The sequence below is a fragment of the Coregonus lavaretus genome, assembly GCF_964263955.1.
Source record: "Coregonus lavaretus genome assembly, chromosome: 21".
NCBI lineage: Eukaryota > Metazoa > Chordata > Actinopteri > Salmoniformes > Salmonidae > Coregonus > Coregonus lavaretus.
Window position 1 is genome coordinate 40,085,157 of NC_140008.1, and position 19,567 is coordinate 40,104,723.

Consider the following 19,567-nt stretch of genomic DNA (forward strand, 5'->3'; position numbering starts at 1 on the left):
CAACATACAACCTATATACTTATTATGGACACAGTATGCTTACATTATTAGCTATCTTTGTTATTATTTGTTGTTATTTGTTATTAGTCCCATCCTTCAACTCCATTCAATACCTCCCATCTATCTCTTAACACCATCCATATAGGATTTCTATTTGCCATATAAATTTCAACCGTACTGTGATGTTTTACAAAAGTTCTGAACCTTTCTATTCTCATTGCTTCTACAGATTGTGAATTAAAAATATTTTTTTTTGCTAAAAGTATTATTATATTATTGATCGATTGACTATGACTTTTCAGATCACCCAGTAATGCTATCACACTAACTTCCCTCAGGGCATCCCCTCTCCTCCTTTACCCTATCCATACCTCCCTCCTCAACACAGGAAGGAAGGAAGGAGTGGAGGAGAGGACGTCCACAATCAAATCAACAGGAAATGGAGGACACTCAGCGGAGAGGAGGAGAGGAGAGAGAGAGCATTCTAATTAAAAGAAGAGAAAGATTATCAGATGAAATGGGCTGGCAGCCTGGCACAGCCCTCTGGCTAGGGCACATGGCTGGAGCAACGGGGTGGCAGAGCCGCATGCAATATCAGGGTTGGCATTGTTTGGGTACAAATAGGGGCAAAATGAAAAGTATACATTCTCGTAGAGAGTATAATGAGTAATTTGGCCCCTATATAATTCTCAGACCCCCTCTGGACTTCCTGATTCAGAGCCAATAGGAGTCCCAGAGGCCAGTGATGTCACACGCAGGACAGTGACTCAATCAAATATTGGCCTGCGCTGGCTGCCATCCGGGGACACTGGGACCATAGAGTTCTCCCTCTCTCCCCCCTCCCTCCCTCCATCTCTCTCTCCCTCCCTCCCTCCCTCCCTCCCTCCCTCCCTCCCTCGGTCTCTCCCTCGCCTCCTCTCACACTATCAGTGTCCCTGTCCGTCTTCCTCTCCTACTCTCATGCTATCGCTCTCTCAGTCGATCTTGACGCATTCTGACTGTTTTCCTCTCTCTCTACATCTCTCCTCCTCTGTTTACCTGTCTTTTCCTGACACACACCATACACGTCTCGTTGTCCCTCTCCCTCCACTCCTACAGTTATTTCTATCTCTCCTTAGCTTTCTTTTTGTATCTATTTTTCCTTCTGCTCTTTGTCAGAGACATTATAATAATCAGAAGTTTCTGCAGTGTGAATGTGTGTGTGTGTGTGTGTGCCTGTGCCTGTGTGTGTGTGCCAGTGTGTGTGTCTAAGAGGAGAGACAGAGAGAGGCCTCCTAATCACATGCTCAGGAAGGCTCTAATCTGGGACCTGAGCTTGCCCGCTATGCTCGTTAACACACGCTCGTAGATACCCAGACTGACGGAGAGTGATACACATAGCTAACATACACTCACAGATGCACAAACAGATGAACAGAGATACACATAATCAACGATAGAGAGACAAATGGACAGAGAAACACACTCACTGAGAGACAGACGGACAGAGATACACACACTCACCGATAGACACTGCGTAAAATGGCCTGTTTTCCGAGTGTGTACATGTAAATCAGAATATCTTTAAGTAGAAGCTCAGTATTGAGAAATCCGAATAAAAACAGAGCTTGACCAGTCTTGATTAGTCAGCTCTAGAAGGTCATGGATCTTTACACATGCTAATAGCCCCTAACACCTTGTCTATTGTCCTCATATCACACCCCAGTTCAGCTCAGCAGGTAATCTACTCCAAACATCTATTTAGTAGGCCTATAACCTAGTTCATATATTTTTTAAACGTCTTAATAAGAATGATAGACTATAAAGTTAATGGAGTCTATATTCATACAATCATCAATTAAAGATCCAATATCAAATCAAACTTTAATTCAAACTTTATTTGAAGTGCATTTCAAATAGCAACACAAAAAGAACAGTTCGTTTTCTCATCATGAATGAAGCAGGTAGAGTAGCTACCTTGTGGTATGGTTATGTGAAATGGCAATATTTTCATCATATTTCATTTTTTCATGATTTACGCATTGACAGTTTGGAGTGGATCACAGACCAACACTACCACCACGTTGGTTCTGGACTGCGAGGGACCGCCGCTGATGACCCAATCTTCACCCATCGCATCCATCGTCCATAACAAACAGGGCAGGCAGGGGTATTGAGGGTGTGTAACTTGTAGTTTATTTATTTATCAGAAAATACATTTTTTAGCAAAGATTGGCCTACGTTTGCATCTTTCCAGAAAACATGTGCTGTGATTGGAGCTCTGGATTTACTATGCTGCATTTTTAAACAGAAATAGCAGAGATGTGCTTTGAAATAGCAACTTGGATTAAATATGACAATGTTTGCCTTTGTGACTTTTAGCCTACTACTGAATATGGTGCAAATGTATACCCAGACATGTCACCTTCATGTGAAGAAGCACAATGATTTTTGGCGCCTAAACAGGTAAAATACTTTGGCCGCTGGACATTGATCATGAGTCGGAGTTAGCCCATTTTTGATCAGACATACGAGGATGAATATTACATATCATGTATGGATATCTATTTTAATTATGCATTTAAATAAAAATACAGATACATAATATATCAGGTAAGGACTACAGATATGATACATTTCTGAAAAAATATGTGGATTCGTTCATGCCAAAGTATAAAGGCTTAGCTATGTCAGCATGTTGACACATACCCTTTCCGGAGTTAGAATATTCTACAAATATGTAAGCGGGTGCACGCACATCAGGTGCGTGTCTTAAACGTATCTCGCCCCAGATATCTCCCTGGACTCATACGGTAGCAGGGAGATTTATGAGGTGCAGATTGGATGCATGTAGCAACTGTCCCATTACAGAGAATATCTTAGCTCCGTATATGAAATTAAGGACATGCGTATCTGGAGCATGTCAACTCCTTATATCTAATAACATTTCAGATATCCAGAAATACATAGATAAAGATATCCCCTGCTATTGACCCTTTTCACCCAGTGTAAAAGGTTGGTTGACAAATGGGATTTTAACACCTCATGCAGTTTCACAGTACAATGCAAAATTCCATATAAAAAACGGATAATAAAACATATAAAAATAAACACACCTCTCTATATTAGGTTCCACAGTTGACAGTGCATGTCAGAGCAGAAACTATACCATGAAGTCCAAGGGACAGTCCATAGATCTCCAACATAGAATTGTGATGAGGCATATATCTGGGGAAGGGTACCAAATAATTATATAAGTGCACAGTGTTCTCCATCATTGGGAAATTGAGAAAATATGTAACTACCCAGACTCTGCCTAGAGCTGGCCGTCCGACCAAACTGAGCAACTGGGCAAGAAGGACCTTGGTCAGGGAGGATGACCAAGAACCCATTGACCACTTTGACAGAACTACAGAGTTCCTTGGCTGAGATTGAAGAACCTGCCAAAAGGACAACAGTATCTACAGCACTTCACCAATTTATGGGAGAGTGGCCAGACGGAAGCCACTCCTGAGAAAAAGGCTCATGACAGCACGCCTGGAGTTTGCAAAAAGGCACGTGAAAGACTCAGAGCATAAGGCAAAATATTCTGTGGTCTGATGAGACAAACATTTTACTCTTTGGCCTGAACACAAAGCAGTATGTCTGGAGAAAATCAGGTAAAGCTCATAACCCGTCTAACACCATCCCTACCGTAAAGCATGGTGGTGGCAGCATCATGCTATTGGGATGCTTTTCAGAGTCAGCGACTGAGAGACTAGTAAGGATAGAGGGAACGATGAATGGAGCCAAAAACTGGCAAATCCTTGATGAGAACCTGCTTCAGAGTGCAAACGACCTTAAACTGGGGCGAAGATTTACGATCCAACAGGACAATGACCCCAAGAATACAGCCAAAGGTGGATGTTAATATGTGTGTGAATGAGAGGTGAATGAAGGACAATTCATCCAGACGACAGTCCCCTTCCTCTGCCCAGTTCCTGTCCCTACTGCTTGCCTTTGTTGTTGGGAAGTTCATTTTGAGTCCTTTGGGTCTCTGTCAGAATCATTGTCCCTCACAGCAACTAAGACCCTATTCTTCCCTAAAATGATCTCTTACTCCTCTGTGGCCTGTCTCTTCATTCTGACACACACACACCATTTCACACCTCAGTGGCTCCACACACAAACGGGTCACCTGTTGAGAATACCTCCAGATGTCACTGCCCCCCCTTTTGCCCCTCACCTCTCTTTCCCCCGTCCCCAATCTCCCCTGGTCCGCTCCACAGTCGACAGACACATCTCCAGTCCCAACACATGTTCTAAAAGCATCTGCTGCCAGAGCAGAGCAGAGTGACGCTCCCTTCACAATGAAGGCATTTCCTTCTGAGCTGCCAGAAGCCCTGACATTATGCACTATTGCTTCCTGTCTAGCTCTGCCCCTGCAGCTCAACAGACCAGGACAGTAACACAGGGGTATAGTACATCTCTCACAACACTATGCTAATAAAAAAACAAGGGAAGATCAAAGGACTACTATGTTGTTTTTTGGCTTCAATGTCATGTTTATGATGGGATTAATGTAAATTCTTATCTTTGCTTTTAGTATTGTTTTATGGTTCAGGATGAGAGTGTGGCTATATGCTAGCTAGTGTTCAGGGTTGGTGTTGTAGGCTGAGGTTGGCACCAACCGACTAGGGAGGGAGAACCCTGGGAACTATGGTAACACCCTCAGGGGCGAGGTCATGTAGTGTAATGCTAGGGTGGGACCTAGTACAGACCTAAAACTAGTCACAGGAAACAAACAGCAAGAACACTATTTAAAAACTCCTATTTAAAGTGGCCCTCCTAGGCCCTTGTCTTGTCCTGATGCCAACCGTGGTGATAGCCCTGGTGTTAGCCCTAGCTGGACACCATTTGGGACCACCCGGGCCTCCCCGTTGCCGTCACAGCTTCAACTATATTAAAACCATACCACATAGCATTAGGCGGTTACCCAGGGCTAACGCGCCCAAGAATGGGCCTCCCTCTGGGGTCTTATTCCATGTCCTGAGGGCGTCTCAAGATCTGCCTGTATGGTTGGTTAACTGTTTAGTCCCTGCTTATCAACCTTAACATGACTTAATAATACCATAATAAGCACCCAATGGTGATTATGTAATAAGTCTTGTTTCTCCACAACAATACCAGGAACCTACAGTACATCCACCTATTCCAGTGTTTCCCAAACCTGTCCTTGAGTACCTCCAACCAGTTTCACTTATATGATCTATTCCAGTACTAGCACACCTACACTATACCTTCACATCGATCCTTGACAGCTAAGCCGGGTGTTTACTCTGTAGAGATACAACTCTCTATGGTTTCCGGTATAGTAACGTTCCCATTCTCGGTCCTCCTGGCAGTGGGACTTTAAACAGCACTGCTAACAGGGATTAACGTCCGCTTTACACCTGACAGTTAGTAATCCAGTGTCACACAGCCACGCTAAGACAGCGCTAGCCATGCTAATGGAGGGCTATTTAAAGGCACAGCGTGACTGTCGTTTTCGTCCCCATGCAACCTCCAACCCCTACCTAACGTTACCTAACACCTCGCCCGTGACACTTGCAGGGAAGCCTCTGCCAGACCGGATCTCTAGCTAGCTAGCAAAGCATAATCTCCACTCTGCCAAAAAGATAGATATGCTAGATAGATAGGTATGCTAGATAGATAGATATGCTAGATAGATAGGTATGCTAGATAGATAGATATGCTAGATCGATAGATCGATAGATAGATAGCATGGCACGCACTTTGAAAGGAATAGATAGCCTCACACTCTAGCCCCAATGCAAAACATGTAATGATAACCAATGTTTTGACAGCAAGCTTCCTTCATCAGGGTTTCAGGTGGATGGCATGCACACAGGAGAGAAGAGGAAGTAAGGAAGGGAGGGAGTGATGGGTGGATCACAAAGTCACTGGGGGCTGTAGGGCATGTCTTATAACCTATAGCTTTTTGTACTGACTCAACATCTCATCAGTCACTGTCAATGGACTCGGGAAGTGAAGAGCTTTAACTGGGGTGAACTGGAACAATGTCATGATAAACCATTGGTGTTGATGACCATTCCGAAAGCATTACATCATGTGACCTGTCCAGAGGTCACGATCCGGGACCAAGAGTAACACCATTATGATACACTAGTTAAGACAGAGAGCACATGATGTACAGGATTTATCTCACAAAACTGTTGTGTCTGTCAATAGATATCTATTGGGTTGGTTGAAATAATTAGATTGAAAACAATGTCAGAACCCAGTATGAATGCTAGGCCAAATTGATCAGTGATTGTGTTGTGTGAATGTCACTATGAGAGAATCAGGGGTTCTATCCATGTTTAAAAATCATGGGGGTTTTCTGGTGGCCTTTCTGACGTGTTTTCCACTAGACTCAATCCTGCTGTTATGATACAATTCTATCACTGTACCCTAATGTCCTCTTATGTGGCTGGACTCTGGAGCAGAAGCCATAGAAATTATTAGAACAGGAAAAGTTCCTTAGGCCACAGAACATTGACTTGAATGGGGATAACCGTTCTAGTAATTTTATTTCTATAGCACAAGCCAAGCCAACAACCTGTGACTGCCAACGGGCCGCCAGGGACTGGGGATGACAGACAGGCTGGATCACTCTTGTCTAAACACACAGACAGGCAGAGCCAGCCGATGGTTAACAACATGTTTCTACCGTAATGTAGGGGGAACGCCAAGGTGCTGATGGTATAGACATACAATGAACATAAAATGATCATGCTTAAATATACTGAACAAAAATATAAACGCAACATGTAAAGTGTTGATCCCATGTTTCATCAGCAGAAATAAAAATCACAGAATTGTTCCATACGCACAAAAGCTTATTTCTCTCAAATGTTGTGCACACATTTGTTTACATCCCTGTTAGTGAGCATTTCTCCTTTGTCAAGATAATCCATCCACCTGACAGGTGTGGCATATCAAGAAGCTAATTAAACAGCATGATCATTATACAGGTGCACTTTGCGCTGGGGACAATAAAAGGCCACTCTAAAATGTGCAGTTTTGTCACACAACACAATACCACAGATGTCTGAAGTTTTGAGGGAGTGTGCAATTGGCATGCTGACTGCAGGAATGTCCACCAGAGCTGTTGCCAGATAATTGAATGTTCATTTGGACCAACGTCGTTTTAAGAGAATTTGTACGTCCAACCGGCCTCATAACCGCAGACCATGTGTAACCACGCCAGCCCAGGACCTCTACATCCGACTTCTTCACCTGTGGGATCGTCTGAGAACAGCCATCCGGACAGCTGATGAAACTGAAAAGTATTTCTGTCTGTAATAAAGCCCTTTTGTGGGGAAAAACGGATTTGCTGGGACTAGCTCCCAACTAGGTGGGCCTATGCCCTCCCAGGCCCACCCATGGCTGCGCCCCTGCCCGGTCATGTGAAATCCATAGATTAGAGCCTCATTTATTTATTTCAATTGACTGATTTCCTTATATGAACTGTAACTCAGTAAAATCGTTGAAATTGTTGCATGTTGCATTTATATTTTTGTTCAGTATACATCCAGATTAATAGTAATATTGCCACAACAGTGACACTTTCTGAAGATAAATCACAGCACAAATAGATTATAGATCTGTATTGCTTTTCTGTACGTCGTAGATTATGGAGATGAGATTCAAAATGGAGCAGGCAGATTAAATGTATTAAATGAATCCTGTCGTTTACAGAGTGTGTAAATAAAGGTTCCTCGCTCTCTCCATCACTGCAGACAGATGATGTCATCAACACCCAGAATGTCATGTGTGTTTTCCGAACAGCGGTGACTGTGACAGATCAATCTATCCATAGGGTGCACACATGAACGAACGCAGCTACCTCCGTTTGAAAATGGCCTCGCAACGCAAGCAGGCTAGTGGCCGCGCAGATAGAGGCTACAGCAGAACACACCGTGTGTACCCTGTGTGTGTAGTGTGTGTGTGTGTATGCCGCTCCATACAAAGAGAATTTATACAAGCTAGCCAGCTGGGCACATAAGCCCTTCTGCACAATAAATCCCAATAATCCTTTACAACGGGAAGGGAAGATGGTGAGAGAGAAAAAAACACACAGTGTTCAATTAGCTCAGCCATTGTGTTGGCATGGTAGAGAGAGACGTTCTCTACAGTGGCTGTGCCCTTCCCACCAAACGACATGCAAGATCACTGGAATGCATGCACTCAAAATAGGAGGGCTGCTTATGACATTTGAAGCTGCCAAACACCCACACCGATCGACACACACACACCGACACGCACACACACACCGACACACACACAGCTAGCAGATGAGGAGGCGGATAAATAATACATTCAAGTGTGTCTTACCTTCCATCATGATTGCAGATTTGCATTCCTCTATCTCCAAGGAGCCTGGAAAGAAAGCAGGGGAGAGAAGCCCCTGGTTACCAGATGACACGGATAGAATAGAGAACAGAACCTAACACAGGGCTAACCTAGCGCTACGGCTAACACACAGCCACCAACACCCCCACACGTTGTTTGTCTACTGGCCCATGGTCCATGCACCGCGATTGGGCAGAGAGGGGGGCTGGCTGGGCTCAGCGCCGATCAGTAGCCCGAGAGAGGCTGGGGCTTAGGCCATGGATGCTGCTTCCACTCCTACGGCGCCTCTAACTTACACAATCAGCCAAGGATGCTGAGAGGAGGAGAAAAAAAACCATTGGAAAAAAAGAGAAAGAGATAGAAGAGTAGAGAGGGAGGGAGGTAGAGCAAAGAGAAAGAGAGATGGAGGCTTGCTGAGATCACAGCTGCTCTCAGCCAATCCCTGAGGTTCTCTGCAGAGTCACATGCATTCGGCATGCATCCCATGACAGCCTGGCCCTAGAGAATGACAAACAAGTAGCCTCCCTCCATCCCTCCCTCATACACGCATCTATACGCACACACATTCACACACACCTACCCACACACACAGGCAAACTCAAACATAGACATGTTAACGCATAGAGAACACGCACACACACACAAGCGAACATAAATAACGCACACACACCCCTCCCCTGCCTACCTTTTGCGTATGCAGACTCTGCCGAGCGATGAATGAGATTAATTATTTGCTCGTTGCCAGAATAACGTGCAGGTTAAAGTGAACTGACAGCCCATGTTCAGGACACAAACTCACGAACCCACACACCCTGATCCTGGTTACAGAACAAATGTATCTCCCCTCCTAGCGGGCATATTCATTTTTCTGTAGGTTGACTGTATTTTAAAAGTATTTACACAGTGCTCTGCCTTCTCTCTGTCTCCCTCCCTTTTCTATATCACTGTTTTTGCTCTGCCTGCTGGCTCAGTATGACTGCTCTCTCTCTCCCCCTCCCACCATCCCTCTCTCTCTACGCCCCTCCCTCTCTGCTGCCACTGCCACTGGGGATAACGATCAATCATTGTGACGTCAGGGAGACCGACGCTGTGTACAGCTGCCTCTCCAGACCCAGCCCAACCGAGGGAGGAGCTACGGTCAGCTATCGTTTATGTTGCTACTGCTACTCTCAGCCTGGATAGACCCAGATTGAGGAGAGGAGGAGGGAGGGAGGGAGGGAGGTGTGTGTACCGCTACTCTCAGCCTGCCGCCAGCGAGAGGGGATGAGGGAGAGAGGGAGGAAGGGAGGGAGGGGAGAGAACGAGGGAGGGAGGTGTGGATGTGTGTGTGTGTGCATGGAGGCTGGTGATTATTTTTACATGCGGGGATGGATGGTGCCAGAGGTTAAGGGATGACCACTAATGGAGCAAAGACAAAGAGAGTGAAAGAGAGGAAAGGGGGAGAACAAGAGAGATGGGGGAGAGATATAGCAATGGGGGGTGGGGGGGAATAGAGAGAGAAGAGGAGAGGGAGATAGAGGATGTTTATGTTTCTGGCTATGGAGCAGAGACTGAACAGAGAGAGACATGAGCTGCAGGACAGACTGACAATTAGCCAAGCACTGCTGAAGCCTCCATAACAACAACAACAACAGCAGCCACGATAATACTGACAGAGTTACTCTTGTAATACAAATAATATTACACAACAAATGACTAAATCACTTGCAGCTGCAGAATATACTATATCTATAAACGATTCAGATTTAAAGACAGATGTAAGTTACGTTTCATACACAGGAACACAGATGAGAGACATGCTGTCCTGCCTGTTTATGAGTCAGTCTGTCACACTTTAAATTGAGCCAGCCCTGTGTCTCTTCATGCACAATGCATTATCCGAGTCATGCTCAAGCCCATGTGAAATGCTCTCCCTCTCCCTCTTCCTCTCTCCTCTTTTTTTCTCCCTCACTCTTCATTGCTTGCTTGCTCCCTGCCCCTTTCTCCCCCTCTCTCTCTCCCCCCTCATTAAGCCATGGCATGCTCCCTCCCTCCCTCCCTCCCTCCATCCCTCCCTCCCTCCCTCCCTCTGTATCCTTAACACCCAGCAGATGCTTCCTGAGAGGAGTCCTCTCCCTGCCCACAGCTTTATCTCATCCTCCCCCTCTCCCTCCATCCCTCCATCCTTCAGGCTACCCCCTAGCTCTGCCAGACGAGGTTGTTACTCTCCGCCACTGTTCCCCAGAGGAGATTTAGCCACCAGCCGGTGAGCAGTGAGAAAAAGAGGGGAGGAGGGGACTTGTTAAATAAAGCCTAAAGCCCTATGCTGTGTTTTGATTCTGGAACATGGTGGCATTGAGAGGAGAGACATTGGTGTTAACTAGAAGAAGAACAACCAGCAGGACACACTGACTCAGTCATGACTATACAGCAAGGGGCTGGGAAACTGCCACCTTAGTCACCAGAGACTACTACAGAATGAGAGGGGCAAGGAGGCCACAAGATAGAGAAACACAGGGAATCAGGTGGACACGCAAGACAACCGATTGAGGGAAGGAGAGATGAGAAAAAAATTGAAAGAAATGAGGGTAAACAATAGAGGAAAGGAAAGAAGAGCTGATGAGGGAATGAGGGAAAAGAGATGAGAGGAGCTAGCAGGAGAGGAGAGAACAGGAAAGCAGAGGAGTGCCTTAGATACACTACTTCAGCAACACCCGTTGCTGACAGGTGTATAACATTGAGCACACAACCATACAATCTCCATAGACAAACATTGGCAGTAGAATGGCCCATACTGAAGAGCTCAGTGACTTTTAATATGGCACCGTCATAGGATGCCACCTTTCCAACAAGTCAGTTTGTCAAATCTCTGCGCTGCTAGAGCTGCCCCGGTCAACTGTAAGTCCTGTTATTGTGAAACGTCTAGGAGCAACAATGGCTCAGCCGCGATGTTCGTAGGCCACACAAGCTCACAGAGCGAGACCACCAAGTGCTGAAGCGCGTAGCGCGTAAAGATCGTCTGTCCTTGGTTGCAACACTCACTACCGAGTTCCAAACTGCCTCTGGAAGCATAATAACTGTTCGTCGGGAGCTTCATGAAATGGGTTTCCATGGCCGAGCAGCCGCACACAAGCCTAAGATCACCATGCGCAATGCCAAGCGTGCGCTGGAGTGGTGTAAAGCTCGCCGCCATTGGACTCTGGAGCAGTGGAAACAAATTCTCTGGGGTGATGAATCACGCTTCACCATCTGGCAGTCCGACGGACTAATCTGGGTTTGGCGGATGCCAGGAGAACACTACCTGCCTGAATGCATAGTGCCAACTGTAAAGTTTGGTGGGGACCAACTCCATATTAATGCCCATGATTTTGGAATGAGATGTTCCACAAGCAGGTGTCCACATACATTGCATGGCCAAAAGTATCTCATAGGGATTTAAAGCGGAAGCTATCCCACAGTCCTCTCTGTTTACCCGTGTGAAGCTCCTGCACAGCCCTGTCAAAAGCCAAAAGGAAGAGATAATCCGGAACCATAGAAATAGTATTTACATTTACGTCATTTAGCAGACGCTCTTATCCAGAGCGACTTACAGTTAGTGCATACATTATTCTTTTTAATTTTCATACCCCATGGGAATCGAACCCACAACCCTGGCGTTGCAAACGCCATGCTCTACCAACTGAGCTACCTCCCTGCTGGCCATTCCCTCTCCTACCCTGGACGACGCTGGGCCAATTGTGCGCCACACAGTCTAACTGGACGAGCTCTGTTCGAGACTATCCTATCAACGGGACCTGAAGAACTGTAATATTCTATGTTTCTCGGATTCGTGGCTGAACAAGGACATGGATCAAATAAAATAAAATACAATTTTATTTGCCACATGCACCGAACACAACAGGTTTAGACATTGCCGTGAAATGCTTACTTACAGCCCTTAACCAACAATGCATTTATTTTTTTCTAAAAAAGTAAAATAAAACAACAACAACAAAAATGTGTTGAGAAAAAAAGAGCAGAAGTAAAATAAAATAACAGTAGGGAGGCTATATACAGTGGGGTACCGGTGCAGAGTCAATGTGCGGGGGCACCGGCTAGTTGAGGTAGTTGAGGTAATATGTACATGTGGGTAGAGTTAAAGTGCAAGTAGTCCGGGTAGCCATGATTAGCTGTTCAGGAGTCTTATGGCTTGGGGGTAGTAGCTGTTGAGAAGCCTTTTGGACCTAGACTTGGCGCTCCGGTACCGCTTGCCGTGCGGTAGCAGAGAGAACAGTCTATGACTAGGGTGGCTGGAGTCTTTGACAATTTTGAGGGCCTTCCTCTGACACCCCCTGGTATAGAGGTCCTGGATGGCAGGAAGCTTAGTCCCAGTGATGTACTGGGCCGTACGCACTACCCTCTGTAGTGCCTTGCGGTCGGAGGCTGAGCAGTTGCCATACCAGGCGGTGATGCAACCAGTCAGGATGCTCTCGATGGTGCAGCTGTAGAACTTTTTGAGGATCTGAGGACCCATGCCAAATCTTTTCAGTCTCCTGAGGGGGAATAGGCTTTGTCGTGCCCTCTTCACGACTGTCTTGGGTTGTTTGGACCATGATAGTTTGTTGGTGATGTGGACACCAAGGAACTTGAAGCTCTCAACCTGTTTCACTACAGCCCCGTCGATGAGAATGGGGGCGTGCTCAGTCCTCTTTTTTTTTTCCTGTAGTACACAATCATCTCCTTTGTCTTGGTCACGTTGAGGGAGAGGTTGTTATCCTGGCATCACACGGCCAGGTCTCTGACCTCCTCCCTATAGGCTGTCTCATCGTTGTCGGTGATCAGGCCTACAACTGTTGTGTCATCGGCAAACTTAATGATGGTGTTGGAGTCATGCCTGGCCATGCAGTCATGGGTGAACAGGGAGTACAGGAGGGGACTGAGCACGCACCCCTGAGGGGCCCCCGTGTTGAGGATCAGCGTGGCAGATGTGTTGTTACCTACCCTTACCACCTGGTGGCGGCCCGTCAGGAAGTCCAGGATTCAGTTGCAGAGGGAGGTGTTTAGTCCCAGGATCCTTAGCTTAGTGATGAGCTTTGAGGGCACTATGGTGTTGAACGCTGAGCTACTTTGAAGAATCTCAAATATAAAATATATTTTGATTTGTTTAACCCATTTTTGGTTACTACATGATTCCATATGTGTTATTTCATAGTTTATATCTTCACTATTATTCTACAATGTAGAAAATTGTAAAAAGAAAAGAAAAACCCTTGAATGAGTAGGTGTGTCCAAACTTTTCACTGGTACCGTACATCTCACTGGTTTTTCCATGCATCGTCAAGACCGGTCTGCAGCCTTGAGTAAGACGAAGAGGGGAGGGGTGTGTCTCTTTGTTAACAACAGCTGTAAATGTTAAGAAACTCTCTAGTTTTTTCTCACCTGAGTAAGAATACCTCCTGATAAGCTGCAGACCATTCTATTTACTAAGAGAGAATTCATCTATCTTTTTCGTAGCTGTCTATTTACCACCACAAACTGATGCTGTCACTAAGACCACAATCAACGCGTTGTATAGGGCCATAAGCAAACAAGAAAATGCACATCCAGAGGCGGCGCTTCTCGTGGCCGGTGATTTTAATGCAGGGAAACTGAAATCCGTTTTACCTCATTTTTACCAGCATGTCACCTGTGCAACTAGAGGCGACAAAACTCTTCCAAACACAGAAACGCACACAAGTCTCTCCCTCGCCCTCTTTTTGGCAAATCTGACCATACCTCTATCCTCCTGATTCCTGTTTACAAGAAAAAACTCAAACAGGAAGTACAGTACTAGTGACGCACTTAATACGGAAGTGGTCCGATGAAGTGGATGCTAAGCTACAGGACTGTTTCACTAGCACATACTGGAATATGTTCCGGGATTTATCCAATAACATTTAGGAGTTTACCACATCAGTCACCGGCTTCATTAATAAGTGCATCGACAACGTTGTCCACACAGTGACCGTACATACACTGAGTATTCCAAATATTAGGAACACCTTACTAATATTGAACAGCCTCAATTCGTCAGGGCATGGACTCTACAAGGTGTCGAAAGCATTCCACAGGGATGCTGGCCCATGTTGACTCCAATACCTTCCACAGTTGTGTCAAGTTGGCTGGATGTCCAGTCCTGATACACACGGGAAACTGTTGAGCGTGAAAAACCCAGCAGCATTACAGTTCTTGACACAAACCGGTGCGCTTGGCACATACTACCATACCCCGTTCAAAGGCACTTAAATATTTTGTCTTGCCCATTCACCCTCTGAATGGCACACATACACAATCCATGTCTCAATTGTCTCAAGGCTTAAAAATCCTTCTATAACCTGTTTCCTCCCCTTCATCTACACTTATTGAAAATGATTTAACAAGTGACATCAATGAGGGATCACAGCTTTCACCTGGATTCACCTGGTCAGTCTATGTCATGGAAAGAGCAGGTGTTCTTAATGTTTTGTATACTCAGCGTACATATCCAAACCAGAAGCCATGGATTACAGTCAACATCCACATTGAGCTAAAGGATAGAACCGCCACTTTCAGGGAGCGGGACACTTATAAGAAATCCCGCTAAGACCTCCAACGAGACATCAAACAGGCAGTGTCAATACAGGACAAAGATCAAATCCTACTACGCCACTCTGACACTCGTCAGATGTGGTAGGGCTTGCAAACTATCACGAATTACAACGGGAGCCTACCAGAGGAGCTAAATGTCTTCTATGCCCGCTTCGAGGCAAGCAACACTGAACCATGCATGAGAGCACCAGCTGTTCCGGACGACTGTGTGATCTCGCCCTCTGTAGCCGATGTGAGTAAGACCTTTAAACATGTTAACATTCAAAAGGCTGTGGGGCCAGACGGATTACTAGGAGGCTCAATGCACACGCTGACCAGCTGGCAAGTGTCTTCACTGACATTTTCAACATCTCCCTGACCAAGTCTGTAATACCTCCATCTTTCAAGCAGACCACCATAGTCCCTGTGCCCAAGAACACCAAGGTAACCTATCTAAATGATTATCGCCCCGTAGCACTCACATCTGTAGCCATGAAATGCTTTGAAAGGCTGGTCATGGCTCACATCAACACTATTATCCCAGACACCCTGGACCCACTTCACTTCACATACCGCCAAGCAGATCCACAGATGACACAATCTTTACTGCACTCTCCCACCTGGACAAGAGGAACACCTACGTGAGAATGTTGTTCATTGACTACAGCTCAGCGTTCAACACCATAGTGCCTTCCAAGCTCATCACTAAGCTCAGCACACTGGGACTGAACACCTCCCTTTGCAACTTGATCCTGGACTTCCTTACGGGCCGCCCCCAGGTGGTAAGGGTAGGCAACAACACATCCGCCACACTGATCCTCAGGGGTGCGTGTTTAGTCCCTTCCTGTACTCCCTGCTCATCCACGACTGCGTGGCCGTGCAAGACCCCAACACCATTAACTGCTTGGCATCCGACCACAAGGCGTTACAGAGGGTAGTGAGTATGGCCCAGTACATCACTGGGGCCGAGGTCCCTGCCATCCAGGACGTCTATACCAGGCGGTGTCAGAAAAAGGCCCTAAAAATGGTCAAAGACTCCAGGCACCCAAGTCATAGACCATTCTCTCCGCTACTGCATGGCAAGCGGTACCGACAGGACCCTCAACAGCTTCTTCCCCAAAGCCATAAGACTGCTAAATAGTTAACAAAATAGCTACCTGGACTAATTGCACTGACCGTTTCTTGACTCTTTTGACTCATAACATACGCTGCTGCTACTGTTTATTATCTATTCTGATGCTTAGTCACTTTACCCTGACCTACAGTGCATTCGGAAAGTATTCAGACCCCTTCACTTTTTCCACATTTTGTTATGTTACAGCCTTATTCTAAAATAGATTAAATAAATAAAAATCCTCAATCTAAACACAATACCCCAAAATGACAAAGCGAAAATCAATACCTTATTTACGAAAGTATTCAGACCCTTTGCTATGAGACTCAAAATTCAGCTCAGGTGCATCCTGTTCGCATTGATCATCCTTGAGATGTTTCTACAACTTTATTGGAGTCCACCTGTGGTACATTCAATTGATTGGACATGATTTTGAAAGGCACACACCTGTCTATATAAGGTCCCACAGTTGAAAGTGCATGTCAGAGCAAAAACCAAGCCATGAGGTCGAAGGCATTGTCCGTAGAGCTCAGAGACAGGATTGTGTCTAGGCACAGATCTGGGGAAGGGTACCAAAACATTTCTGCAGCTTTGAAGGTCCCCAAGAACACGGTGGCCTCCATCATTCTTAAATGGAAGAAGTTTGAAACCACCAAGACTCTTCCTAGAGCTGGCCGCCCGGCCAAATTGAGCAATCGGGGGAGAAGGGCCTTGGTCAGAGAGGTGACCAAGAACCTGATGGTCACTGACAGAGCTCCAGAGTTCATCTGTGGAGATGGGAGAACCTTCCAGAAGGACAACCATCTATGCAGCACCCCATCAATCAGGCCTTTATGGTAGAGTGGCCAGACGGAAGCCACTCCTTAGTAAAAGGCACACGACAGCCTGCTTGGAGTTTGCAAAAAGGCACCTGAAGGACTCTCAGACCATGAGAAACAAGGTTCTCTGGTCTGATGAAGCCAAGATTGAACTCGTTGGCCTGAATGCCAAACGACACGTCTGGAGGAAACCTGGCACCATCCCTACGGTGAAGCATGGTGGTGGCAGCATCATGCTGTGGGGATCGTTTTCAGCGACAGGGACTAGGAGACTAGACATGATTGAGGGAAAGATGAACGGAGCAAAGTACAGAGAGATCCTTGATGAAAACCTGCTCCAGAGCGCTCAGGACCTCAGACTGGGGCGAAGGTTCACCTTCCAACAGGACAACGACTCTAAGCACACAGCCAAGACAACGCAGGAGTGGCTTCGGGACAAGTCTCTGAATGTCCTTGAGTGTTCCAGACAGAGCTCGGACTTGAACCCAATCGAACATCTCTGGAGAGACCTGAAAATAGCAAGTGCAGCAACGCTCCCCATCCAACCTGACAGAGCTTGAGAGGATCTGCAGAGAAGAATTGGAGAAACTCCCCAAATACAGGTGTGCCAAGCTTGTAGCATCATATCCAAGAAGACTGGAGGCTGTAATCACTGCCAAAGGTGCTTCAAAAAGTACTGAGTAAAGGGTCTGAATACTTATGTAAATGTGATATTTCCGGGTTTTTGATTTGTCAATACGGGGTATTGTGTGTAGATTGATGAAGGGAAGAAAAAAAACATTTTAATCAATTTTAGAATAAGACTGTAGCGTAACAAAATGTGGAAAAAGTCAAGGGGTCTGAATTCTTTCCATTTATTTCTCTCTGCATTGTTGGGAAGGGCCGGTTAGTCTACACCTGTTGTTTACGAAGCATGTGGCAAATAAAATGTGATTTTGATTTGAAATTGCTGTGGTCTGAGGGGCTTTGTCCGTTCTAGTTACTTTATTTCTATGGCTGGAAAACTGTAGTACAGCTCAGGGAATGGTAGGTCACTGTCACAATAACAGCTTACTGCAAGCATGCTTATTGACACATGCATACTGACCAACAAGCACCATACAGACCGAGGGTCTCCAACTCCGGCCCAGGAGAGCTACAGTCCAGGGTATTTAGGCTTTTGTTCCAACTCAGCTCTAAACTGAAGACTGTGATGAAGTTATTAGCTGAAGCAATAGTGGTAGAGCTCGGCTGAAACAAAGAACATGCACATGCTATTGCTCTCCTGGACTGGAGTCTGGGACCCCTGCATTTGGAAGATAATGGTAGCTCCCATCAGTAGCAGCACTCTGCACAACTACAAGCAGTTAAGTCAGATAGCCAGCAGGAGGAGCTGAACACAGTCAGTCCTGAGCAAAACCCACAGAAAGGAGAAGAGAAAGATAACAGGAGAAAGAGAGAGAAACAGACAGAAGAAAAAAAAAGAGTGAGATATGAAGAGAGAGAGACAAAGCAGAGTGAAAAGAGCACCTACCCATTGTCTACCCCTCTGTGCTGCAGCTCTACCCTCTCTGGGCCTTGGCTGTGTGATAGTCACAAACTGTATTAGCTCCTGACCCATTTCTACTGCAGCTAGACTAGAGGATCCTTTAAGGACAGCAGCAGATCACAGGGGCACTGTTCTGTTCTACACTGTGGGCCTCTCTCTACTATACCTCCCTGTGACGCCTCTGCACCAAACACAACCAAGAGAGTAACTGGTACATTTGGGAGGGGTATGTATACATACACACGCACATCCATAAAAAGACAACACAACTATAGAACACACACAAACTTGTAAGCACCACAACGCACACAGTTACAGTGCAGTAATGGAATACACCCACGCACATTCATACAGAGGAAGTTGACAGATAGGTGAGGAAAGAGAGAGAGGTGCGCATACCTGCAACAATGCGAAACCAGCCGGTACACAGCTCCTCAGCCATCTACAGCAATCTCCATGGAGCAGGTCTCATATCTGGAATATCCACAGGCGCATAGCGGGATGGAGGGACGAAGGAATGGAAATAGAGACGGATGGCTGAGAGTCTGTGAGGAGGGAAAGAAAGAGAGGGACCAGTCGCATTAAAGGAGGGGTGAGGATGACTGCACCTGACTGAGCTCCCTGGCTGAGTGGACAGACGCAAGCACACACACACACACACTGAAGGACCTGTGGAGAATGGTAATGTCCTTCTGTAGAAGTGCTGTCTGGGCCGCTGTCAGTCAGTGAAGGTGACTATACACAAACAGCCTGAGTGTACCTGACCTGTATAGAACAGAGCCACTTCTCTATGCACTGCACTGCACACTGGGCCAGTGGCATTAACCCCTAGCACCCTGGGAGAAAGAGGGAAACGAGGAAAGAGAGGAAGGAGGGAGACAGGAGAGATGAAGGAGAGAGATAAGGTTGAGAACAGGGAAAATTTGTGAGATTAGTAGAGAAATACGCTGAAATAGGATGAATCCTCCTACTTTTAACAGTCTCTCATTTACGTATGCAGGAAATAAAACTGTAAACTGTACAATAAACAGGATGGAAAGACAAACTTTATGCAGCAGACATCAGTGCCACATGCCTCTGCTGCCTCCTGCTGGTTGTATTCTAACAGTGCATCTCTTTCTATATTTCTGACACTTTGCCAGAGTATGTCATAACACTCACTGGCCT

General features: G+C 46.0%; 1 protein-coding gene across 1 annotated transcript in view; it reads right to left on the minus strand.

Moving 5' to 3' along the window:
• LOC311149318 (SH3-containing GRB2-like protein 3-interacting protein 1) overlaps positions 1–18,842 on the minus strand; it is a gene marked incomplete at its 5' end in the record, with an annotated part of 101,034 nt that extends 82,192 nt beyond the window's left edge. The window contains 2 exons of the mRNA XM_084186464.1: positions 8,359–8,403; positions 18,800–18,842. Coding sequence (XP_084042590.1) covers positions 8,359–8,403; positions 18,800–18,842 — 88 coding nt within the window. The remainder of the gene's footprint in view (positions 1–8,358; positions 8,404–18,799) is intronic.
• Positions 18,843–19,567: the final 725 nt, after the last annotated feature.